The sequence below is a fragment of the Tursiops truncatus genome, chromosome 19, assembly GCF_011762595.2.
Source record: "Tursiops truncatus isolate mTurTru1 chromosome 19, mTurTru1.mat.Y, whole genome shotgun sequence".
NCBI classification, from domain to species: Eukaryota; Metazoa; Chordata; class Mammalia; order Artiodactyla; family Delphinidae; genus Tursiops; species Tursiops truncatus.
Window position 1 is genome coordinate 7294125 of NC_047052.1, and position 26343 is coordinate 7320467.

Below are 26343 nucleotides of genomic sequence, written 5' to 3' on the forward strand. Positions count from 1 at the left end.
TGCTATGTGGCTGCTTCCCACTAGCTATCTATTTTCCATTTGGTAGTGTATATATGTCCGTGCCATTCTCTCACTTCGTCCCAGCTTACCCCTGCTATCAGGCTTTTACCTGCTAAGCTTCAACAGTGATTAGAAGCCCGTTTAAAACGGGTATGCAGGCAAAATTAGTGTGAAGCAAATCATTTGCCAGATCTTCCACTTCCACATGTACTTAGGAGAATGTGCTTTCAGTCAAGAAGTTTAACAGTTATTTAGTAAATCTTAGTTAAGACTTTAGGTATACTTCCCAGAAACTGAGAACACAGCTTTAATGACTTGGCTAACAAATCCTGCTAGTCAGGTGGTTTCAAATTTTCTATTTTCAACAGAACTAAAGGAGGTTCTTCCTAACCAAACTGTCAGGTGATAATTAAAAAAAATTTTGTTGCTTACTAGGTGATTTCTGGTGTGGAGTTTAAAAAGTTAAGAGACACTGCAATGACAAAAACTCCTTCATGGGGCTTCCCTGGTGGCGCAGTGGTTGGCAGTCCGCCTGACGATGCAGGGGACGCGGGTTCGTGCCCCGGTCCGGGCATGCCGCGGAGCGGCTGCCCCCATGAGCCATGGCCGCCGAACCTGCGCGTCCGGAGCCTGTTGCTCCGCGACGGGAGAGGCTACAGCAGTGAGGGAACCCGTGTCCCCTGCATCGGCAAGCGGACTCTCAACCACTGCGCCACCAGGGAAGCCCTATTTTTTTTTATTTTTATATTTTTTTAAATATTTTTTTTGACGGGGACCCTTTTTAAAGTCTTCATTGAATTTGTTACAATATTGCTTCTGTTTTATGTTTTGGTTTTTTGGCCTGGAGGTAGGTGGGATCTTAGCTCCCCAACCAGGTATCAAACCCACACCCCCTACATTGGAAGGCGAAGTCTTAAACATTGGAACGCCAGGGAATTCCCTCCAAATGGCTTTTAATCACAGGGGTATAAAAGGCTTATGATATTTTTCTCCAGCAGAAATCTTCACACTTTTAAAACCAGAAAGCACAAGGGCTTTGGAACCAGACCTGAGCTGGGTTCTACCACGAATGCCTGACTCCGGGCACAGGTTCCCACCCCTGGCTGCACCCTGGGATGCTCGAAGACACCAGCACCAAAGCTGGGAGGGGAGCAGGGGGTGACATTTCACTGTCTTCAACGAGTTCCTCAGCTGATTTAGCAACGTGGGGCTACTTTTCTACATTTGTATAAAAGATGCCAATGCCCACTTCACAGACTGCGCTGCTACACGACAGGGGGTGGCGCCTTAAAAACTTACTGGCCTGCACCACCCTGGCACAGTCCTTATGGGGGAGAGGCGACTGGGGGACAGTGGGCAAAGTCTGGGGACATTTTTGGTCGCCTGGCATCTAGTGGGTAGAGGCCAGGGACGCTGCTAGCCACTCCCCATCACAGAACTATCCGCGCCAAGGGCAGCAGTGCGGAGGGAGAGGTCCTGGGTCTTTGAGGGGAAGCTGGTCCCAAAGCCCTCACTTTCTAACTCCAGGGTCCGACGGGCACCCAACCCCTCGGTGGGTTTCCCTGACCAGCACTTAAGGCTACACGGTACCTCGCGAGGCGGCCTCCCGCGCTCTCAGCTGCAGTGAGCTCCTCAGGCGCGGGTGGAATGTTCGCGGTCGCGCACAGCCTGCCGGGAGCACGCGCCCACCGCGGTCAGTGGGCGTCGCCTCTCGCGCTCAGCTTTGTTGCGCGTGGCGCGTATACGTCACTTCCACTGCGAATCCCCCGCAGGCCCGCCTACCGCCCCGCCCCCAGCGCGTCCGTAACCCAGGGCAACTGCCTCTGCAGCCCGCCGGCGGGGACTAAGCTACCCGGGGGCCTTGTACCCCGCCGGCCCCACAGGAGGGTGTGAGCGGCGGCGGCCGCTTCCCCACCTCCGGGGCAAGTCCCCAGACCACTCCACGGGCTGCAGCGCGAGACCCCCTGCCCAGTTCGGAAGGAAACTGCCTTCTGAGGCGGGGAGGCAAAAAGGAGAGGTAGGGTGGGCCCGGGCTGGAATGAGAGCGGGGAGGGCCTGGGGAGGAGGGCGCGGAATGGGTGGGGCAGTGGGAGGAGCCATTGAAAGGGCGGAGGCCTGTGGGGGAGGAGCCAATGGGGAAGGGGTGGGGCTTGTGGGGCAAGCGGGAGCGCTTTGCTGGAGGGCATAGCTATTGAAAGAAGGGGATTGGGAAATTGGGATTGACATATATACACTAATATGTATAAAGGAGATAACTAATAAGAACCTGCTGTATAAAAAATAAATAAAATAAAATTTAAAAATTCAAAAAGAAGGGGAGCATCTTTTGTGGCAAGGTAGGAACTGCTGGAGGAAGGGGAGGAGCTAGATGAGGAAGAAGGAAGGATCGTGGAAGAAGGGGAGGGGCCTGTGGGGGAGGGGTGGGGCTACTAGAGGAAAGAGAGGAGCCAGGTGTCAACTGCCTGGGCTTCAGGAGCCACAGGTGGAGTGAGTGTGTGTTTCAAGACTTGAACTTTCCTGTACATTGTATGCTGTGTGAGAGCCGGGAAGACGGGCGTTGCTTTACCATTTTACTACCAGTGCTAGGCATCTAATAGGCACTTCGTGAGTAATGAATGTGACTGGAAAAAGCAGAAGAGTTGGAGACTGGGATTGGAGTAGAAATGTTCTGGTAGGGAGGGATGGTTGTAGAAACTGCTGTCTAGGAATCATTCTGTGAATAATCAAAGCTGCTGTGCTTTGTAGGTGTATAAGAAGCATAAAGCACAGATAATGTACATGGGGAGATAACATTTATACTCTTGAAAATGTGAACAAATTGTTCGAATGGGGTGGTGCAACCTTTGAGGCGAAGTTTCAACTGCCAAGTTGTGTTCCCAGACGGTAGGTTAGGTCGCAGTCCCAGTATCATTTTCCTTTAGAAGCTATATTGCCAGTGATCAGCATGCCCAGGCCAATCTTCAAGACCTATTTAACCAGTTCATATGCATAAAACTTAGCTCTGCAGTAAGAAACTTAAGTTCCATCATGGCTAAGAGTGTTTGTATTCTTTGATTTCTTCATTCAACACATGTTGATAAGGATCCACAGGAATAACCTTTCAGAATTCCAAGTGAGGCTGCCAGAGACCCAACATTCCCTGGCTGGAATTCTGACATAGATTCAAGATTCTTTGAAACCTGAAACTTCTAGGAAAGTGGGGGTAGGTGTGTGGGCATGACGTAGAGCCAGGGAGCGGGTAAGGAGTTTTGAGGTAATCACAGCCTGCTTTCGACAGAAACAACCTGCTTTTGACTTCAACACTCTGGGCTTTTCACCTCTTCTGGCCCATTAACATTCCCTTCATCATTAATTGATTAAGAATATGTCAACTAGGTATAGGAATAGAGGGTAAGGCATTTGTGGTCTGACTTCATGGACAGGTGATAGCGAATATGTGGCAAAGATGATGGCAAAAAGAAAGAAAGAAGAGTGTGGGCACTCTTCAAAGACAGTAAGGTGCCTCGAATTCCTCTCGTGCTTTGAATCTCTGACTTCTGCTGCTGCTACTCCTGCTGCTAGCCAGAGAAAACTCTCTGCTTTTAAAGGGCTCATATCATTAGATTAGGCCCACCCCAATAAACCAAGATAATTTCCCTATCTTCGGGTCAACTGATTAGCAACCATAATTACATCTATAAAGTCCCTTTTGCCACATAATATAACTTACTCACGGATGTTATAGCACATCATATTCATAGTCCCAGGGATTAGGATGGGAAACCTTGTGGAGGGAGGATTGGCAGAATTCAATTTACTACATTATCTTTCAGGAATACTGTAGAAAAGCTACTGCAACAGGTTTTTTTTATTTTCCCAGTTTCTCTCCGTGAACATAAATCACACTTATACACTATTAGTTCCACCTCTAATCATTTTACCTTTGAATTGATTCAAGTACACTCTTGGTCTTCCAAAGAATGGAGCTTGTATTCTGATACTTTTAATCTGTAATATTCATGTTTTACTCTGACTTTATGATACGTACCAGCCTGGCTTTGCACGGTAGAATACCTATAGAAATTTGTTCCTTTCTATAGTGCTGAAATACGCTTTTGGGGGGTATTTTTTCATAGAAAAACTACATTTATTTTTCTTTCATACCTGAAGCTAGTTCTTGTTTTCTATCATTATGTAGCTTTATATACAATAGTGATAACTTACAGGAGTAAATAGCACTCTAGTCCCTTTAATACGTAACTCTTCATCCAGTTATTTTAAAAACTATGTTATAGCTAGCTAGTTTCTTCTTTTGCTTCAGGTGTAATAGTTAAATGAATCAGCGCTAGAATCAGAAAGGTCTGGCCTTGGAATTTCAGTTGACACTAACAATCTCAGTGACTGTGTTCATTGGTAGAGGTCAGGCTCTGCTGCAGTAACAGACAGATCCTAAAATCTCAATGGCTTGACTCATTAAGTGTGTTATCATTCATGCATAGTCTGATGAGTGCTTATGGGGGTTCTTCCCAAAGCTGTGACTCGGGATTCAGGCTTCCTTCGTTTTGTGATGCTACCAACTCAACATGTGCCTTCCAAGGTCATAGTGGGAGGAGAAGAGAGAACTGAAGGGACACTTTACCTCTTAAATGTCTCATCCAGGAAGTGATATAATCAGTTCCACTCGTTCTGCTGGCTAGACTAGTCACAGGGCTCTAACACAACTGTAAGAGAGGCTGCAATGTAGGGAAAGACAATGGCTCTTTTGGGAGAACTAACTTTCTCACAGTGACCACGGAAATTTTCCCAACATTCCCATATGTTTTCTCATTAATAAAATTATCCTAATAATCAGTAACTATGAGTTCCTCTCTTTCAGAGGTTCAGTATAGGTACCAGATATAAATATATGTTGACTTTTATTTTTATTTAGCTGAGTTGAAACCAGTGTTTCTTGTATGTCATCTTTGTCTCGGAATTGTTCATTTTCAATATAATGATTTCCATTCCCCTCCAGCCATTATATTTTCTTTTCTGGCATTCTTCCAACCTTGATCACAGACAGCTGGTGGCTTGTATTGATTAGTAATAACGTGCACATTTGACTGAGTCATTTTGAGCTGTCCCTTCCCACTTAGAGTGGGGTTGAAGCATTCTGAATTGGGGTTGAAGCATTCTGAATAGACTGATCTCTAATAAAGAACAATAAAGACAGGGACCAGTTATGGATGTCCCTTGCACCCTTCTCAATGTGGCTAGACAGAGAGTCTCATACCGCCAGAACCATCAGACTGCTGCTTTCTGATTGGCATTGGATTCCCAGGAACAAGAATTTCCACACAATATCATGAAGAAAAGCATGCATGGACTTTTAGAGTCAGAAAAACATGTCTGCAAATTCTTTGATCCTTCTCCCATGCAGAAGTGGAGTGTGGGTGTCCCCTCCTCTTGTGTGTGGGATGACCTCAGTGGTTGGTCAACCAGGTGAGTCCAGCAAAAGTGAAACGATGTGACTTATGAGGCTAGGTCGTAAAAGGCAATTCAGCTTCTGCCTATTCTAATATTGTAATGATATCAAACACTTGGCAAGCGTTAGTTGTCCTTCCTTTCCTCAAGCTTATCTTTCTTCAACTAGTTTCCTGAGAAACAAGACTGACTCTGCAATGCTGTGGTAGAAATTGGTTGCAGCCCAGCATCTTTACATTTCGGTAATATATACCGTATTATGAGTACCCTCTTTGAGGTAGAACAGAAAACTCAAGACCCCTGTACTACCTTGTAGCAAGGATTCTGGCATGTGACCTAGTTTCCACCAATTAGATGCACCCTCACAATACATGCATTGAGAAGTGAATAACAGGAAGAAGTGGTCGTTTGCGAAGGGGTGAAAGAAAATTGTCGTGATGGTGGCAGAGGCATTTGATACTTTGGGGCTGGGGTGGCAGAGCTTTGGAATCCAATCCCAAGTGTCCTATTTCTGAAAGCTGAGTCAGTTACATATTTTGAATAAATAGTTCCAGGAACAAATTTTTCCTCACTTTATAGCCTCAAAGTCTGGCTTTCTGACCCACTCTTCCCCTGAAGATTTTGTAGGCTACCTAATAACTTCTGATAATTTTGTTATTAAAAACCAATGAGGAATATATAAAATAGATAAACGGGAACCTACTTTATGGCACAGAGAACTATATTCAATATCTTGTAATAACCTGTAATGGAAAAGAATCTGAAAAGGAATATATATATAAAAATCACTTTGCTGTAAACCTGAAAATAACACAGCATTTTAAATCAACTATACTTCAATAAAAAGTTGTTTGTTTTGAAAAAAAAACAACTTGTGGTTACAATCAAGAGAGGGAAGGGAAGAGAGACAAATTAGGAGTTATGAGATTAAAAAAAAATCAATGAGGATTCTGTCATTTACAACAAAGGCCCAACTAATAAAAATGTACACTTCCAATTTAAGCCTCAGATCCAACGATTAACATAACACTTATGTAAGAATAATGTCTCATAGTTATACATAGTTTATAAAGAGCTCTCATGAGTTATTTTTTAATGTAAATTTTCATCTTTAATGCCAAACTCTTTTCCAAATTATACCCATTTACTCTCCTACCATTGACATTTTACACTTTATCAACAGGCATTTTTTAAACTTTACCAAAATTTTGGTTATGTTGTGCTATCTCAATTGACTTTTTGTGTAAAGTTCTATGAATTTTAACATATATATATAGACACCAATCTGTCTACCATTGCTATAGTTCTGTCTTTTTGAGAATGTCATATAGAGTATACACTCCTGTATACTGTACAGCATGCAGTACAATTTTTTGAAAATGACTGGCTTCACTCAGCATAATGCCTTTGAGATTTATCCATGTCATTATACGTAGAGAGAGTTTGTTTCTTCTTATTGCTGAGTAGTGGTCCATTGTATGCATATACCAGTTGGGTTACCTGTTCACCTATTGAAGGATATTTGGGGTGTTTTCAGTTTGAGGCAATTATGAACAGAGTTGCTCTAAATACTCATGTACAGATTTGGTGTGAATATAAGTTTTAATTTCTCTAGAATAGTAATCAAGAGTAGGATTGCTGCATAGTTTGGTGAGTGTATGTCTCCCTTTATAAGAAATTGCCAGATTGTTTTCTAGAGGGGCTTTACCATTTTGCATTTCTATCAGCAATGTATGAGAATTCCAGTTGCTGCTGTCCTTGCCAACAGTTGGTATTGTCAATATATATATATATATTTTAACATCTTTATTGGAGTATAATTACTTTACAATGGTGTATTAGTTTCTACTTTATAACAAAGTAAATCAGCTGTACATATACATATATCCCCATATTTCCTCCCTCTTGTGTCTCCCTCCCACCCTCCCTATCCCACCCCTCTAGGTGGTCACAAAGCACCGAGCTGATCTCCCTGTGCTATGTGGCTGCTTCCGACTAGCTATCTCTTTTACATTTGGTAGTGTATATATGTACATGCCACTCTCTCACTTCGTCCCAGCTTACCCTCCCCCCTCCCCGTGTCCTCAATTCCATTCTCTACACCTGCCTCTTTATTCCTGTCCTGCCCCTAGTTTCTTCAGAACCACTTTTTTTTAAGATTCCATATATATGTGTTAGCATACCGTATTTGTTTTTCTCTTTCTGACTTACTTCACTCTGTATGACAGACTCTAGGTCCATCCACCTCACTACAAATAGCTCAATTTCGTTTCTTTTTATGGCTGAGTAATATTCCATTGTGTATATGTGCCACATCTTTATCCATTCATCTGTCAATGGACACTTAGGTTGCTTTGGTACATCCCCGGTAGTGGGATTTCTGGGTCACTATTTTTAATTTTAGCCATTTTAATATGTGGTTTTAATTTGCATTTCCCTAATGGCTAATGATGTTGAATGTCTTTTTATGTGCTTTTTTTTTTGTGGGGAATAATTGTGATCCCTGATCCCCATCACAAATGGGGTTCAACAGGTTACCTGCATCTCCCGGCATAGGGTAGGCACACACTGAGCTAGGCATCACAGACCTGTTATTGCTCAGTCTTGGGTGGCTGAATGCCCTTTGTCCCTCTAAGAAGTACGTGCTTATTATATCCTCTTTGGTGAAGTGTCTGTTCAAGTGTTTTGTCCATCTTGTATTTGGCAAAAATAATTTTTCAATTTTCTATTTGTTGTTATTTTCTTACTGTTGAGTTTGCAGAGTTCTTTACATATTCTGGATAGAAGTCCTTTATCAAATAAGCGATTTGCAAATATTTTCTCCCAGTCTGTAGCTTGTCTCTTTTCATTCTCCAACAGAGCCTTTGGCAGAGTGAAAGTTCATAATTTTAATGAGGACCAGTTTATCTATCTATCTATCTATCTACAGTTTATCTATCTATTTATTTATTTATTTTATGGGTCATGCTTTTGGTGTCATGTCTAGAACACTTTGCCTAACCCCAGTTCTTAAAGATTTTCTGTATTTTCTTCTAAAAATTATATAGTTTTATGGTTTATACTTAGATCTATGATCCATTTTGAGTTAATTTTTTTGCATATGAATGGCCAGTTATCGCAACATTCTTTTTGAAAGATGTTCTTTCTGCAATTAATTTTTTTTGCATCTTTGTCAAAAATCAATTGGCCGTGTTTATGTGGGCATATTTTTTTTTTTTTTTTTTTTTTTTGTGGTACGTGGGCCTCTCACTGTTGTGGCCTCTCCCGTTGCGGAGCACAGGCTCCGGATGCGCAGGCTCAGCGGCCATGGCTCACGGGCCCAGCCGCTCCGCGGCATGTGGGGTCTTCCTGGACCGGGGCACGAACCCGCGTCCCCTGCATCGGCAGGCGGACTCTCAACCACTGCGCCACCAGGGAAGCCCCTGGGCATATTTTTGAACTCTTTATTCTGGCCCATTGATCTGTTTGTCTCTGCATTCACCAATACCATACTGATTCCTATAGTTTTATGGTAATTTTTGTTTGTTGTTTTGTTTTTGAGTTTAAAAAGGCATTATTCTTTATTTTAAAAAGTAGTGATAAAATATACATAATATAAAACTTACCATCTCCACTATATTTAAGTGTACAGTTCAGTGGCATTAACTACATTCACATTGTTGGTGCACCCATCACCACTGTCCACCTCCAGAACGTTTTTCTTTCTTCTTTTTTCACACACACACACACACACACACACACACACACACACACTGTATTTTATTTTTACAAGAGCTAAATAAACTGACACCAAGCATTGTAAATGCATGGCCACAACAAGATACCATACTGATTCCTATAGTTTTATGGTAATTTTTTAAACTGGGTAATGTGATTCCTCCATTTTGTTCTTCATTTTCATAACGGTTTTAGCTATTATAGTTCCTTTTACATTTCCTAATAAATTTAAAAACCAGTTTGTTAATATCTATAATAAATCCTGCTCTAGATTCATACCTTGATATTCAGCAGTTATTCCTCCAACTTTTTCTTTGGGATTGTCTATCTATTCTTGGGCCTTTGTATTTTCACATACGTTTTTGAATCCCGAAAATTGAAAACAGTTTTAAGAAAATAATTTTAACTTTATAGTCCTATCTTCCCAAGATCTAGGACTTCCCATTTCCAGGGCCCCTGGACTCTATTTTCAAAGACCACAAATGTCTACATTTTAGGTAGCGATATTTATAGTTATTAAAGGTCATTTGCTTTGTATCTCACCTCTGATGATACCAGACCAGTGTGGAACCAAGACATTACTACTGGTCACCAAAACCTGGCTTCCTTTTCCTTCTGGAGATAGAGGAGGAAGTATTATCTCCACTTCTCCTTGAAGCTAAGCAGTACCTTGTGACTTGTTCCAGTTAATCACATGGGGACTGAAGTCATATGAGTTACTTCTGGGCAGAAACATCTAAGAGCCAGTGAGGGCTTCCCTGGTGGCACAGTGGTTGGGAGTCCACCTGCTGATGCAGGGGACGTGGGTTTGTGCCCCAGTCCGGGAGGATCCCATGTGCCGTGAAGCGGCTGGGCCCGTGGGCCATGGCCACTGGGCCTGCGCGTCCGGAGCCTGTGCTCCGCAGCGGGAGAGGCCACAGCAGTGAGAGGCCCGCGTACCACACACAAAAAAATAAATAAATAAGAGCCAGTGATTCCCCATGTTTGCCATCACATTCTGCCATCGCAGTTGGCTACGGTTTCCCAGGATGGTGTCTCCATCAGTTCAAGTTCCAGAGTGAGGATAATGTGCCACAGAGTCCAAAACATCATACAGTGGACATGTAGCATGAGTTAGAAATAAATTTATGTTGTTTTTTACCACTGGAAAAAAAAACCCTGGGATTGCCTGTTATTGCATGATAACCTTGACTATCTTGACTAATACTAGGTAGCTGAGGCTAACAGACAGTGACCATGTCAAACTGAAGTATACCCTGGTAAGGCTGCCAGGGCAACCTTTTCCAAAAAGAACCTGACAGCTTAAGCCATATCGGGGTCAAACACACACAAAACAAACAAAAATTCAGAGTTTTATGGGCATTTTCAAATAGACCCATTTCTACTTTTGTTAAAATGATAAAGTAACTACATTATCACCTTCTTGACCAAGGAAATACAAAGTTTCTTTATGTAATGATATAGCATACTCTATCTGTCTCTTCTTGTGTCTTCTGCTATCCCTTTTCTTAGCTTCTCTTCAGCTACTAGCCTTTTGGAAATGTCTTTGTGTTCTTGGTTGGGGTTGCGGTGGGGGGGTCTTCTCTTTTCAAGTAGGTTTCTCTCTGGGCAGCATTATTTATTTGCAAATAGTAGATATGGTCATTGTTCCTGGTTTAGTAGATATGGTCATTGTTCCTGGTTTACAAGAATTTCAACCCCTGCCACCCTATTTTAACTTTCATCCAACACATCCATGAGCATAGCAACAGAAGACGTGTCCTTTTGCTGGACTCCGCTGTAATAGCAGTGTGCCTCTGCCACCGGCCAGTGGCAGCTTAATGGAAATCTTTGTTCATTTCAGGAGCAGGACACTTTGTATTCTAAGTTACAGATTGGTTAGGCTGTCAAAGCGCCATTGATTTTGCCAGATGTATAACAAAAAGGCATTTGGTAGTCTCTGTACTTCTTCATTAACATACTACACCATCATAGTGTGGGGTCAGAGATCTGGAAGGTAATGTCTACTTTTTTTTCCTCTGCATTTCAAGCCCTTTCTTTTGCATTCAGTAAATTCAATGAGAAGGCTTTGAGTACTTTGACTTATGAGTAGTTGGCCAATTATTTACGGAGTGTCTCCAAGTCACCTTCGTAAGCTTTATTCTCTGGTATTTTTGACTTTGTGGTACATCTGTTCTCTTTATGTAAGTCCCTCTTCAAGGTCTTTACTCCAGCTTAAAATTATACAAACCGTGTAATCTATTCTTTGATACATTTACTTCAGTTTGCTTAAGGTCAAAATTCATGCTTCGCTCACCTCCACCATATTCTGATAACACGATGGCTTAAAAAACATGTTATTATGGAAAATTTCACAGTGACATAAAAGTAGAGAGAATAGTGCAAGTAACCTCCGTGTCCTCATACCCTTCTACAACAAACAGAATTTGTGGCTACTTTTATCTCCTCATTCTCTCTTTAACCATGGCCACACCCACCCCCTTGCAGGACTTTTGAAACAAATCATAACGGCTTATGTTTAATTGGTAAAATAATAACATACTTTACAGGTTTTTTGCTGATTATTTTCTTTCCATTTCTGTTTTTTTTGCAACTTTATTTATTTTTGGCTGCATTGGGTCTTCGTTGCTGCGCGTGGGCTTTCTCTAGTTGCCGCGAGCGGGGGCTATTCTTAGTTGCGGTGCAGGGGCTTCTCATTGCAGTGGCTTCTCTTGTTGCGGAGCATGGGCTCTAGGAGCACGGGCTTCATTAGTTGTTGCACGCGGGCTCAGTAGTTGTGGCACACGGCCTTATTTGCCCCGCAGCATGTGGGATCTTCCCAGACCAGAGCTCAAACCCGTGCCCCCTGCATTGGCAGGCGGATTCTTAACCACTGCGCCACCAGGGAGATCCCATTTCTGTTTACGTTAAATGCTACTAGAAATGATATTTTCTGTATCATACTGAATTTCCATAGGCTCTTAGACTCTCATTCATCTTCTTTATTTCATTTCCACATAGCTTAAGTTCCTTGGATCAGTTTTTCTTTGGGTTTATTCTTGTTTATCCAAACATGTACTTTCGGGGCTTGCACCTCAGTCAAAATTTTCTTCTTTGTATATTTCAGTTCTAGCCACTTCAGTAGCGTATGTCAGAGAATTTAATACCTTCTGGCATACATCTGTGTGCCTTCCTGCTTTGTACTCCAAATCCAATCTTCTAGTTGCATCTGCAAATGCATTTTCCCATGGGAGCATTTTCACTGTGATCTTTGTGTTTCCTTGATGTAATTTTCTTGGAAAACATATGGACTTTTATGTATACTTTACACCAGTGATTCTTAAACCAAATCAGGTTGTAAAGGTCCGTGGAAATCAAGAAGTGGAAGAACATGAGTTCTGATTTACTTCAAATCTATAAACAAGGCATAATTTTATCATCAGAAAGTGAATATTATATCACTGCAGATTTCTGCATTCCAACATAAAAGGAAAACTGCATGTAATTTGTAAGAAATCACATATCCACTCTTTCAGTTGACCTTTGATTGCTTCTTGCACGTTTCTATTTGTCACCTCTTACATGAGCTGGAGGACAAGAATGGGCAATAAATCTCGAAGGCACAGGACTTCCCTGGTGGTCCAGTGGGTAAGACTCTGAGCTCCCAGTGCAGGGGACCCAGGTTCCATCCCTGGTCAGGGAACTAGATCCCACTTGCATGGCGCAACTAAGAGTCTGCATGCCGCACTATGTTGCAACAGGATCCCACGTGCTGCAACTAAGACCCGATGCAGCCAAAATAAATAAATAAACTAATTAAATATTTTTAAAAATCTTGAAGGCGTGTTTATAGGAGGAAAACTGAAAATTAAGATGATTCTTTACACTTACTGAAGTTTTTCTAATTAGGAACAGCCCACCAATATTCTGTTTTAGTAGTGGAGCAGCTTGAGAACACCAGTGTTCCAGAGGAGCACCTAGCAATCTGGTATGCAGTAATCTGACCATTTGACTAAGAATACTGCATTTACCAACTCAGAGATGATGCTTTGTTTTCAGTCATAAGGAGTCAGTATAGTTCCCATGATCCGCCCATTAAATGAGCAAAGTACTTATATTGGGTTGGCCAAAAATTTGTTCAGGTTTTTCCACAAGATGTTACAGGAGAACCCGAACGAACTTTTTGGCCAGCCCAATAAAAACGTAGCATTTATAACGAATAAGTAAAGTGCATAGAGCAGTGCCTGGCACATAGTAAGAGCTATGTAACAGTAAGTTTTATTATTAGATTATTGTTGTTACCTGGGTTTCCTTTGGCACTTGGTAATATAATGTGACTGGAACCTCTTCTGGTGCCTTCACCAGGTCTGTCTTCTAACTTACTCTAGTTTTTGTTGTTGTTGTTGATTTTTGTTTGTTTCTTTTTGTTTGTTTGTTTTGGCTGTCGCATGAGGGATCTTAGTTCCCCAACCAGGGATCGAATCTGTGCCCCCTGCAGTGGGAGCGTGGAGTCCTAACCACTGACCCACCAGCGAATTCCCTCTACTGACTCTAAAATAGGGGCTTGGGCCTTCCCTGGTGGTGCAGTGGTTAAGAATCTGCCTGTCAATGCAGGGACACGGGTTCGATCCCTGGTCCAGGAAGATCGCACAGGCTGCGGAGCAACTAAGCCCGTGTGCCACAACTACTGAGCCTGTGAGCCACAACTACTGAAGCCTGTGAGCCTAGAGCCCATGTTCCACAAGAAGAGAAGCCACCGCAGTGAGAAGCCCTTGCACCGCCAAGAGTAGCCTTCCGCTTTCCGCAGCTAGAGAAAGCCCGCACGCAGCAACGAAGACCCAACGCTGCCAAAAAAAAAAAAACGGGGGGGCTCACCTAATACCACATCTTTGGCCTCTGTGGTTCTCCTCTCTAGATATAGAGATAGAGATAGGGATATAGTCTTCCCCTCAGATTTCACGTATTCTCTTGACATGTGAGAAGTAGATGGAGGAGCTGGAGATGGTTAACCTGTAAGAGAGAAGAGTACATGGAGCATTTCCATAGGGCTGTTGGGAGGCTGAGGCAGTGGCCAGTCTCTGGATCAATGATTCTTCAATCCTCTGTAGTGACAGACTGCTTTGTACCTCTGATGCAAGCCCTTCCCTCAAAAAATGATTGAGCGTTTGCAGAGGCATCATAGACCTCCAGAAACCCATCCGTGGATGGGAAGGCTTCCTGCCTTGGTCTGGAGGGCAAAACGAGGACCAGGGAGTGGACGATGTTGAATGGGCAGGGAAAGAAGTCCTGGTTCAATATAAGGATGCTCTTTCTAACAGAGTGGTTGTTCTCCAACTTTGCAGGATTTTACAATCATCTAGGGCGATTTTAAAAATTCTGATGGCCAGGCTGTGCCCAGACCGACAAGAATCAGAATTTCTGTGGGTATAGTCTGGGCATTTTTACTTTTTATAAAGTTCCCCAGATGATTCCAAGATGCAGCTGAGTTCAGGAATCAGTAAATTAGAGTACCTTGCCATTGGAACAGTCTCTTTAAGTAGTGAGCACCTTGTCAGTGGAGATACTTCAAGCACAGAACATTTTTCTTATTGATTTGAACATTCTAACTAAATCTCTCCTAAACAGTATCTATTTCTTTGCTCTATTAACCTCAAGTTCAAATTTATTTTATTATTTAAGAAATGACTTCGCTTTTGATTCTCTGCTTTTTTTCTTTCCAATTGTACACTTGTTAAGTCTATGGGTTCTGTGGTATTTGCATTTGTAATTCAAAATTACAAAGGTATGAGTGTACTCATAGGAGCTTCTTTGGCCTGGGCAGCAACTGAAGTGAAATTTCACAATATGAAAGGCCCAGGCTGGTTTGCACAATCTGTCTGGTCCTTAATCATACTTCTGTTTGGAAACAGAATAGCGCTTCTAGTTTTCAGTCACTTGTAATATCATTTCTTTCCCTTTCAGCGTTCATTCATTTCCTCTGATGTCATATTGGAAAAGATTAGGATGCCCAAAGATATTTGGCCTTCCATAGGTACATGGAACTTGATTAGCATCAAAATGCCATTTTAAGCCTATGTGAAAAAGCCAAAATGGTAATTAAACAGATATTGTTATAAGAAGTTGCTGATCTCTACCTAGACAGAAAGTGAAAATGTATCCTTCTGGCAGGGGTCACTTTGGGGTGAGAGAGCAAGGCGTGTGGTCCCCAGTGGCCTCTGCCTCATTACAAGCAAAGTTTTCCTCAGGAAGGCCCTGGCCATTCATCAGCAGCCATTGTGCTGATGTAATATTGGTGGTCATTGCCTGGGCATTAGAGTCCATCCACACAGCTTGCGGGGTCCCCAGGAGGAACCCGTCTGTGGGACTGTATTACAATCATGCTGGTTTTATAGATGAGCAAACAGACCTGGAAAAGTAACTCGCCCAACAAAACAGACAGCTAGGACATAGGATTGGAACACTGGCTGATTGGAACCCGAGTCTGTGCTCTCCTGATAAGGATGATTACTTTCCTAACACTTTGGCTGGCTTATGAATGCCAAGTCCTATTTTTCAAGCTGGAAAAACATCAGCTAAAGATAGACAGCATCATCATCACCACCACCTACCACCACCACAGCCACCGACACCATCATCACCACCACCTACTCTATCAGTTCGCTAGGACTGCCACCACGAAGCACCACAGACAACAGAAGTTTACTGTCTCAGTTCTAGAGACTTGGAGTCCAAAGTCAAGGTGTTGGCAGGGTTCGTTCCTTCTTTTTTTCTTCTGGGTTGTCTTTTCACTTTTTTTTGTTTGTTTGTTTGTTTTGACCACGCTGTGCAGCATGTGGGATCTTAGTTCCCTGACCTGGGATTGAACCTGTGCCCCCTGCGTTGGGAGTGCAGAGTCTTAACCACTGGACCGCGAGGGAAGTCCCTCACTTTTTTTTTGTTATATCGAAGTATAATTGATTTACAGTGTTGTGTTACTTTCAGGTGTACAGCAAAGTGATTCAGTTATATATATTATAGATATAATATATAATTATATCTATAATATATATACTCTTTTTCAGAAAGAATATATATATTCTTTTTCAGATTCTTTTCCCTTATAGGTTATTATAAAATATTGAGTATAGTTCCCTGTGCTATAGAGTACGTCCTTGCTGGTTATCTGTTTTACACATGGCAGTGTGTATATGTTAATCCCAGACTCCTAATTTATCCCTCCCCCTGGGTTGGTACCTTCTGAGGCTGTGAGGGAGGGATGTGTTCCAGGCCTCTCTCCTTGACTTGTTGATGACCGTCTCGTCCCTGGGTCTCCTCACATTGTCTTCCCTCTAAGCATGTCTGTGTCCAGAGTTCCCCTCTCTATGTGGACACCTTCATATAGGGTGGATGAGGGTGAACCAATTGACTTAGCTATGACCACATTCTCCACCAGCTTCCTCAGAAGCCAAAGGATCCCCAAGCCGACATCCAGGGCTGTTCGGACAGGACAGAGGAGGTGGCTGGGATGCATCAGTCACACATAGCACGATGGTTCTCTTCATATTAGCACAGTATCATTTGGATGTTTTGGGAGTGGAGGGTAGGGATGCTTAACCCTACATTCCTACTCTGTAGGGGCACTTGGTACCCCATCACGAGAGACAGAGTCTGTGGTAACATCTTTCTACCCTCTTTTCTTCACTTCCAACTTTGGTCTTTAAATCCATCAGTCTTTAAAATTAGCCTTATCTTTTACAATGTCAATAGCTGGCAAAGGATGATTTTGTAATATTTCTTCTGTCTATTCCTGAACATATCTTGAAGATATTTCGCCTGAGTTGTTGAATTGCTTTTTAAAAAAAAACAAAAAACAATACTAAATGCTAAGTTCAATTTGCATTTCAAACCACAGGAAGAAGATGTTAAAGACTTTAAGCAACCATCACAGTAATGGATCTCAGTCTGAAAAATGAGACTGGATTAGAAAATAGTGAAAATAATGAAGTTCAAAGCACAGAAGAAACTGAATTAAACTATACTTGTCCAGATGAAAGAAGTGAAAAGAATCACGTTTGTTGCCTTCTCAATATCAGTGACATTACACTTGAACAAGATGAAGAAGCCAAAGAGTTTGTCATTGGAACTGGATGGGAAGAAGCAGTGAGTATTTTCTTGAGTTAGGTCTCTTGCATGTCAGTGTTTTGATACAAGCCTTTTCTTTTACTATTTTCAAAAACAGTTACTATTGCCAAAAAAAAAAAAAAGTATAAATGATGAAATATAGAAAGCTTTTGGAACAGAGGTAGAATGTTAATGATGATAATAGCTGTACCTTTTATTGAGTATTTATGGCCACTCACTATTGGCAAGCACAGTACTGAATGCTTTACGTACATCAATTCATTCACTTTCTCAATAGTTCTGTGAGGCAGGTATTATGTGAGGCATAATATTATGTGAGACAGCCTCACTTCTTGGACAAGGATACCAAAGCACCCAAAAGGTGAAATGTGTCAAAGATCACCCAGGCAGTGGGCAAGGCAGGGCTTGAACCCAGCTCTTCTGGACTCCAGAACCCAAGCTGCTTAACTTAACCCAAGCTACTTAATTCCCCAAGAGACCTGAGATTTTTATCCTGGTGGTTCTACTCAGAACCCTGTGGGTTTATTCTTAGACTATTCTTAGAATCAGTAATAGAAATACAGTTCTAAATTTAGAACTGTAAGGGAATTTGGTCTAATCCAATGATTCTCACTTGCTAGTGTCACAACTGGTGGGAAGGGAGAAAGGATGCTACTGGATGTAGTGGGTAGAGGCCAGGAGTGCTTACAATGCCCAGGGTGGCTCCCACCACAATAAATGGTCCAGCTTTGGGACTTCCCTTGCGGTCTAGTGGTTAAGACTCTGTCCTTCTATTGCAGGGGGTACATGTTCGATCCCTGGTGGGGGAACTAAGATCCCACATGCCACAAAGCCAAAAAAAAAAGCAAAAAGAAATGATCCAGCCTTGTCTTAGCTTGGGCTGCTGTAATAGAATACCATAGACTGGGTAGCTTAAGCAACACTTATTTCTCAGTCCGAGGTCAGGGTCCCAGCATGGTTGGGTTCTTGGTGAGAGCCCTATTTCATTTTATTTTATTATTTTTTGGCTGTGCCATGCAGCATATGGGATGCAGAATCTTTAGTTTCCCAACCAGGGATCAAGCCCTTGCCCCCGGCAGTGGAAGTGTGGAGTCTTAACCACTGGACCGCCAGGGAAGTCCCCTCCTTTTCTTATAAGGGCACTAATCCCATCATGAGGGCCCTGCCATCTTGACCTCATCTAACCCTAACACCTCCCAAACACCCACCTCCAAATACCGTCAACTGGGGATTAGGGTTTCAGCATAGGAATTTGCCGGGGGAGGGTACACAAACATGCAACCCATAAAAAACCCCCAATGTTGGTAGTGCCAATGTTGAGAAACCTTGATCTAATTGGTTTATTTTATAAATATGGAAACTGAGGCCAAAATAAGGCAGAGTGACTCTACCCAAGTCCACTTGACAGTTCCAAGAATGTGTCTTCGGGGCCTCTTCTGGTGCTCTCTCTACTGTACGCCGCCCCCCCCCCCCCATTAAGCATATATGACCTATGACCTTCCATACACACAAACCCAGATCAGGTAAGTCAAGGTGGTAGAGAGTTCTGTTTAAGCATGGAAAACTTTCTAAGCTTAGAAGTTAGAAGGTTCCATTTCTAAGCTTAGAAGTTAGAAGGTTCAGTTTACTATTCAGGGTAATTACTTTGAAATACCAAGGGCTGTTGGAAAAGAATTTTCTTTTAATTGGAAAAATTGCCCCGTGTCCCATGCTGAGAGTACGTTTGCTGTTCACACTGTCTGGTATGACCATTTCCTCCTGCCTGCTGCCTGCTACTCTTTGCTCTCTCTGTCCAGCCCCCGACCCCTGCCCACCCAGCCCTACCCCACCTCTCAGACAGCCTTGCCTCAGGAGGGTTGACTGAGGTCTGTCCCTGCCCCCTGCAAAGGCTGGCTTCCTGCACTGGCTCATGGCCCCCTGACCTTTCTGTGCTGGTGCCAGGGACCCCTGGGCCAGCATTTAGAGGAGGACAGAGAACACTTTGCTGGTAGCAATTCCTGAGAGTTTCTTATGCTTGCAGAGCCAAGGGACCTCACAGGAGGCAGGTGATGGGATGCCTCAGGGCTGCACAGTGTTGACCCAGGCTGACCCAGTGCAGGAGCCTTTCCTATCACTACCCTGCTGTTTCTCCCCGTGGCAGCCTGTGGACGCCCACACCACTTGGCGGCTCTGTGGACACTCAGTCAGGAGGGAGGCACAGGCACCTTGCACTGCAGCTGGGCTCGAAGTCCTGGCAGACATCCAGACCTTTTTGGAAACACCTAGCTTAACTGTGACACCTCACCTGTAAGGACCAAAAAGGCAAGGTATCATTGCCCCCTGCCCTGGGACTTGGATCCCCTGCCCGGCCATCTGAACACCCTGGAGATGTAGATCCTCTGTATCAGCCTCGACCCAAGGCTCATGTGGGGTGCTTTCTATTTTATTTATTTTTTTAAAAAGATATATTTATTTTATTTTTTAATTAATTTATTTTTGGCTGTGTTGGGTCTTCGTTGCTGCACGCGGGCTTTCTCTAGTTGCGGCGAGCGGGCGCTACTCTTCACTGCACGCTTCTCACTGCGGTGGCTTCTCTTGTTGCACAGCATAGGCTCTAGGCATGCGGACTTCAGTAGTTGTGGCACGCAGGCTCAGTAGTTGTTGGCGCATGCGCTTAGCTGCTTGGCGGCATGTGGGATCTTCCCGGACCGGGGATCAAACCCATGTCCCGTGCATGGGTAGGAGGATTCTTAACCAGTGCACCACCTGGGAAGTCCCTGGGGTGCTTTTTAAAATCTACCTTCCCAGGGATTCCCTGACCCTTCCCAAGCCCCTCCCCTGAGTACTGGCTTAGTAGGTTGGGGTGGGCCTCGGGAATCTGGATTTTGAAAAGCAGCTCAGGTGACTCTTAGGGTCAGGCAACTGGGGAGCCTTTGCTGACTCAGCTGGACCTGTTTAATAGATTCAGAAAGACAAAAGCTCAGGGGTTGCTGCACATTTTAGGCTCCCCTCACTCAACATCCCGTTAAGCCAGAGTTGGCCTTTTCCACACACACAGCCTGGAGACAAATCCCCTTGCCTGGGTGGAGGTGGGGACCAAGCGACTTGCCTCACTCCACCAAAGCCACCATCTGGAGAGAGGCTGTCAGCCTGAGGACCTATTAGCAAATGGGCTGGGACCCTTGCTTTTCTGTAAAAGCTGGAAAACCACCTGGGGAGCCAGGGTCAAGAGCAGTGAGGTGTGAGGCAAGCAGCATGGTCCTCTTGAAGATGCAGTGCCGACCCTGCAGCACGTGAAGGGACGGGGTTCCCAGAACAGAAGCAGAGGGAGGGGGAAGCTGGGGAAGATGTGCTCAGGCTGACTCAGCGTGCAGTGCTGGGCAGCAGCCTTGTAGCCGTCCAAGAACTGGGACTTCACTATGCTAAAGAAAATGTTTTTCTTTTTTTATGAGAACATATTCAAGGTTTCAGCAGCACGTCTTTGGGAAGAGCTAGGCCTGTGGAATAAGAAAGTATCGGACTCCAATAGCACTTACTAGACTTTTTAAAAAAGTGATGCTGCAGGCTTCCCTGGTGGCCCAGTGGTTAAGAATCCGCCTGCCAATGCAGGGGACACAGGTTCGAGCCCTGATCTGGGAAGATCCCACCTGCCACGGAGCAACTAAGCCTGTGTGCCACAACTACTGAGCCTGCGTACCTAGAGTCCGTGCTCCGCAACAAGAGAATCCATTGCAATGAGAAACCCACCCACCGCAATGAAGTGTAGCCCCTGCTCGCTGCAACTAAAGAAAGCCCGCACAGCAAAGAAGACCCAACACAGCCATAAATAAATAAATAAATAAATAAATAAAAAGTTCCCTTTAAAAAATAAAAAAAAAAATAAAAAGGAGTTTTTCTTGACACGAATTTCTAACAGGAATTTGGGGAGCTGAACACCTGAGGTGAGAGGGTGTGGAGGGTGAAAAGGGGATGATGGGAAAGGGATGTTTTTGTGCAGGAGGACCAGAGGCTGGCCCCATCTTCAGGCCCAGGAGACAATGCTGCTCCTCACAGGCTCTCCTTGTCCTCTGCTTGGGGATGCACAGACCTCCTGAATGTGCCAGCACTTGTTGGCTGTAAGGATATTTTGAGCCTCAGTTTCCTCCTCTGTAACCTGGATATCAGAATACCTAAACTGTAGCACTCCTGTGAGGATTAAATGAACGAATGCCAAGAGATCCTCAGCTCAGTGCCTGGAACATAGTAAAATCGTGGGAGCTGTTTTTGCTTTTTTTTTTTTTTAACATATAAGGTTGCCAGATTTAGCAAATGAAAACACAAGGCACCCAGTTGAACTTGGCTTTCGGTAAACCTAATTAGTGTAAGTATATCCCGAATGTGGTCTTGTGTTTTTATCTAACAGCTCTGTTTACCTGTGACCTCTGTGGCAGGGTCAGCCAGGGGACTCCGGGTGTGGCCGCGGGCATGGGTGTGCCTGGGCCCTGCTGACCCTGCGTCTGCCTCTGCTCCTCTGCCTTTCCTTCAGCCTCTCTGAGCAGCAGTCTCCCGGGTGTGGTAAACAGACCCTGCAGTACAAGAAAGGCTGGCAGAGGGGACAAGAACAAACAGTTTTGATTTTATTTTAATAATTCTGAATTTACTTTAACGCACATCTAAAAAAATGTAGAGTCAGCACATCAATGTGGCCATTTATAGATACTATCGCTTAGTATTTTCGTCTTTAAAAATACTGTTACAAATACTATTGCTTAGTATGAGGCTAAACTAGGCATGAGAAGTTAAAACTAAAACATTTAAGTCAATTTTTAGAGAAATATTGATTTAAATAGGACAGCCAAACTGGGAATGGGGCCAAAGTAGGGGCAACTGGAGTCTAGGCAGCTCAGCTGAGAGTAACACGCTGTTTTATTTGCAGGTCCGAGGCTGGGGAAGGATTTCTCCAACTGCCTGCATCTGGCCCAGGAAGAAGCTTAAAAAGGCGAAGATGGGAGAAAGTGCCAGCAGCTGCTTACTCTGTGTCAGCCTCTCCCAAGGGAGCCTGGAGGCCAGGCTTCAGTCGGAGGCCAGGCTTCAGTCGGAGGCCGGGAAGTTGGAGTCGGGCGCTTCAGCTCCGGCTGAGGCAGGGCCGGAGAAGGATGGAGGCAGCCTCTCCCAGACTCCGGGCCCCCCGCCAGGCCCCAACACTGCCTACCGGGAAGTTAACAGGATCTGCTTTCCCACTTACAGTCAGGGAGAGAAAAAAAGTCTGCAAATAAAAGAGTTTATTTGGTGCCTGGAAGACTGGGCCACTCCCGAGGCTGTGAGGGGCAACGACCCCGGAAGCCCCAGCGGAGGCGCTGACGGAAGTGCCTCCGTGGCAGACTCCTTGACTTCCAAGGCCCATTTAGTTCTACCTGCCCTGAAGTCTTCACCCGCAAATGGCTTGGATGTGCCAGGTAAGAAGAGTCAGAACTTTTTCTTGCAGCAGGAAGAGAAGGGGCTGAGCGTGGCGAAGGATGAGCAAGTGGCTTGTGCATATGGGGTGAAAACAGTTGACGGGACAGGTGAAAAGAGGCCCATTGAGCTGGCCAAGCACCACAAGGTGAAGGAAACGCAGCCTTTCCCCACCCCGGCGGCCCGGACATCCCTGCTGGCCGGTCCCGAGCCCTGCTGCCTGCCCTGGTCCCTCCTGCCTGAAAAACACCTGGTGTGCCCTCCCCACCACAACAGTGTTCGCTATCTCGCCACCCTGCAGCTTGTGGAGAAACAAGGAGCGCAGACCTACAAAGCCAAATTCAAAGCCAGGGAGCCGAGACCTCCCATGAAAACCCCACACCGCGTTCTCACAGCGGCCAAGCCGGAAAACAGGCCCCAAACGCTGGAGACCAAAGTGTTCTCAAGACCTCTCTTGCCGTCCCTCACGGTGAGCAGAGTTGTTATGGCCGTTCCCACTCACAGACTCCTCTGAGTTGCCATGATGTAATTCCCTGGGAATAAGCACCGTCTGAAAGTTGTTCATCTTCTCTTCGCTCTCTCCCTCCTGCCCCAACCCCAGTCTCTTCCTCATCCTCCCCCTTGTCTTCTCGTACACTTTTCTCTCCCCCTCTCCCCTGGTGCTTTTTTGTAGTATAATCAGGGGAAATTGAACCTCATTGTACGGGTTTTGATGTGCTCTCAAAGCCCCGATATTTATGTGTTACCTGCTTCTATTGCTTAGCCGTTTACAAAACGCAAACTGGTAATGCCAGTCTCAGCCTCTGCCTGACTTATCTCTGCACTGGAAGACAAGTGGATGGTGGGGAATCTGAAGGGCCTCCCTCAGGGATGCCCCCATGCCAGCCCTGAGCCAACCTGCAGGGGCTCCTGCCCCCTCAACCCCAGTGCCTTAAGCCAAGGGTACTGGGGCATGTGTAGACCACATCGTTTCTTGATCTTTTGAACCTGGCAGATGTCTGTCTGTTGCCGCATTTTCTCTTGCAACAAAGATCTGCTTTAATAGAAACAATGTTATAAGAGAAAAATTCCAGCCTGTGTCCAAATGAATATCCTCTGTCCAAGGTGGTGTATCCTTATATTATATCCATGGTTGTACGGTATCCCTTGTTTCCTATATGCCCCAGATTTCATATATTATAGCCTCATGCTTGTCGCACATTTCATATATTTCATATATTATAGCCTCATGCTGGTCTCTGTGTCTGGGAAGTTTTTCTTACCATTCTACAAAATTCATCTTGGGAGGCAGGTTAAGAATAATTTTTTTTTTAAATGTCGCTGTGATTATTATCAGCACACATGCTTCCTCCAGTCTTACCTTATAACTACTATTTGGGAACTCGACAACCCCAAACAGACAAGTATGGAATGGGGCTGTGACTTTCTTCCTTCTTCCATCTTTCCTCTCCCCTCATTTTACCCGAGTGCGTAGTTCCTGAAGTTGTATATAAATTAAACTTTTGTAAATTAGTTATATTTTAAATGTGAAGTGACAATGCTATGTAGAGAAATGCTCTGAAGAACCATTCTGTAATATGCATAACCATTTAGCCGCTCTGTAATTACATAGTTGGCATGTGCTTAAGGTAGGTTGTACTTGAACTCTAGGCTTTCCGTCTCCTAAATGATGGGCAGACAGAATATATGACTGTATTTGTAAACATCTGCTTTCCATAACTGGTCTTTGTGATGTCTTGTCTAAGTTTAGGTTTTTTGGTTTTGTTTTGTTGGTTTGTCTTTACAAAACACCAGAAATGCAGGAGTGACTATAGTACAACCGTCACTGAAAGGCGTATTTTGCCTTTTGAGGTCATACACTTTATAGTCTAGAAGCAGTTAACAGGTTCTACTCATTCTTTCTTCTCTGAATGAAGAAACCATCTGGATTCATCCCCAAGAAGAGGCCCTGATTTCCCACTGTGTCTGGACAGTGGGGGTCTTGGACCCAGTACTGTTTGAGGACCCTCCAGCTCTGGCAGCCTGCCCACCTAAGTCAGTGGTTTTTCAAGCCCCTCTTTATAAGCTGCAGAATAATGAATAAGCTCACTATGTAAAGCAGTCTTAAGTGTTTGATTGGGAGGGAAAAAGTATCCACCAGTATGAGGGACAAAGCCCACCTGCTCAGCCCAGATGTACTTACCTGTTGAGATCTTGAGGCAGTTTGAACTGATCCAAGTTACAACATAATGTTTTTTTTCCTTAAGAAAAACTCATTTGTTGAGATAAGGGTTATAAATTCTATAGCTTTGGGGGTAAACATATAATAATTTAGAATTGAGGAGAGCCAGTTTGAACAAGGGAAGGGCCAAATTTAAAGGTTTGTAGTATCTTTTCTGAGCAAATAATTTGGTCAACAAAATGTTGACTAGAAGATCCCTCTGTGAATAGATAAGAATGCTTTGCATTTGGCATCTTTTTCTTTAGGTAATTATTCAAGTACCTGTTAAAGGCCCTCTGATATCTTATCTGTGTTAGCCGTGGTTTAAATTGTTTCTCTGTGGATAGTCACTCTAGGCCTTGTCCCAATTTCTATTCAGATTAAATCAGGACATCCGAACTGGTCTTTGATGTCCAAGTTTAGATAAAGGCTAAATGTTTACTAGAATGCAGCCCCCCCTTAGGGTTCTAGGTCACTAACAAAAATCCTGCCATTTTAAGGAGTTAAGCATGTTACAATTCAGTGCCAGTGGCCCTCTTCCTACCTCCAGGTGATGATCTCAGTTAGGTTTTGGTTCCTCTAGTCCTCCCCAAACCAAGCATGGAGGGCTCTGTGTTTCACCCCTCATTCTGTTATGTTTGGCTGTCTCATTAGTAAAGCTTTCCAAACCCCTATTCTTTTTTGAAATTAAAAAAATCACCGAGTGGAACTGTGGCAGCACCCGACAGAGGGCTCCTGCAGGGCCTGAGGTCAACTACTGGGTGAGGCCAGGCTGAGGTGTGGGGATGCTCCTGGGCAAGGGCAGGGCCATAGGGGCTGGAAACCTCGGAAAGAGTATAGATCTGACAGAGAGACGAGGGACAAGGCCAAGGGGAAGACTAAGAATAAGACCCGGAGACATTTGGACAAGTATGTAGGGCTTTGGCTACTCAGGGAGACTTTCCCTAATTTTTAGCTATGTTCTTTTTATTCTGGACTTTGCCCCCTATTGTGAAATTTACCTGTACTTCCAGGACCATGCTATAAAATGACTTGAACCCAGAATCAAATTTGCTTTCAACCTCTCCCGAAGCACGGGAGCCCCAGCCCGTCTCCCTGCGGGCTCCCCCAGCTGGCCAAGCAGGCCGAGCTGCACAGTTGGAGTCCCGCATCTGGGACTTTTTGGGTGTCTGGGCTTGGGTCCAGTGCAGCCTTAGTGCTGCAGTTTAGGGGCTACGGAAAAGTCAGATGGGGAAGAAACGGGCTCCTGTGGCTGTGATTGAGGGCAGATGAGGGTGGTCCCTGGTACCACGGGCAACACTCTCCCACTGTCTGCCAGGCTAACTGGGGCACTGGAGCCAGGAGAGATTCAGTGCTGTGCGCTTGATGCCCAGGCTAAACTCTGACCCGAGCTCCACTAGCCGGTCACATGATACAATAATTCCACTTGAATTGGCAAGGCACTGTTCTAAGAGTTCAAAGCCTCTTCTGGG

General features: G+C 44.3%; 1 protein-coding gene across 1 annotated transcript; it reads left to right on the forward strand.

The window, feature by feature from the left end:
• The first annotated feature begins 1774 nt into the window (after positions 1 to 1774).
• C19H16orf46 (chromosome 19 C16orf46 homolog) lies at positions 1775 to 25926 on the forward strand. Its single transcript, XM_019940684.3, has 3 exons — positions 1775 to 2017; positions 17030 to 17277; positions 22154 to 25926. Exons 2-3 carry the CDS (start codon positions 17068 to 17070, stop codon positions 23183 to 23185), a joined length of 1242 nt encoding a protein of 413 aa, XP_019796243.2. The 5' UTR covers positions 1775 to 2017; positions 17030 to 17067; the 3' UTR covers positions 23186 to 25926.
• Positions 25927 to 26343: the final 417 nt, after the last annotated feature.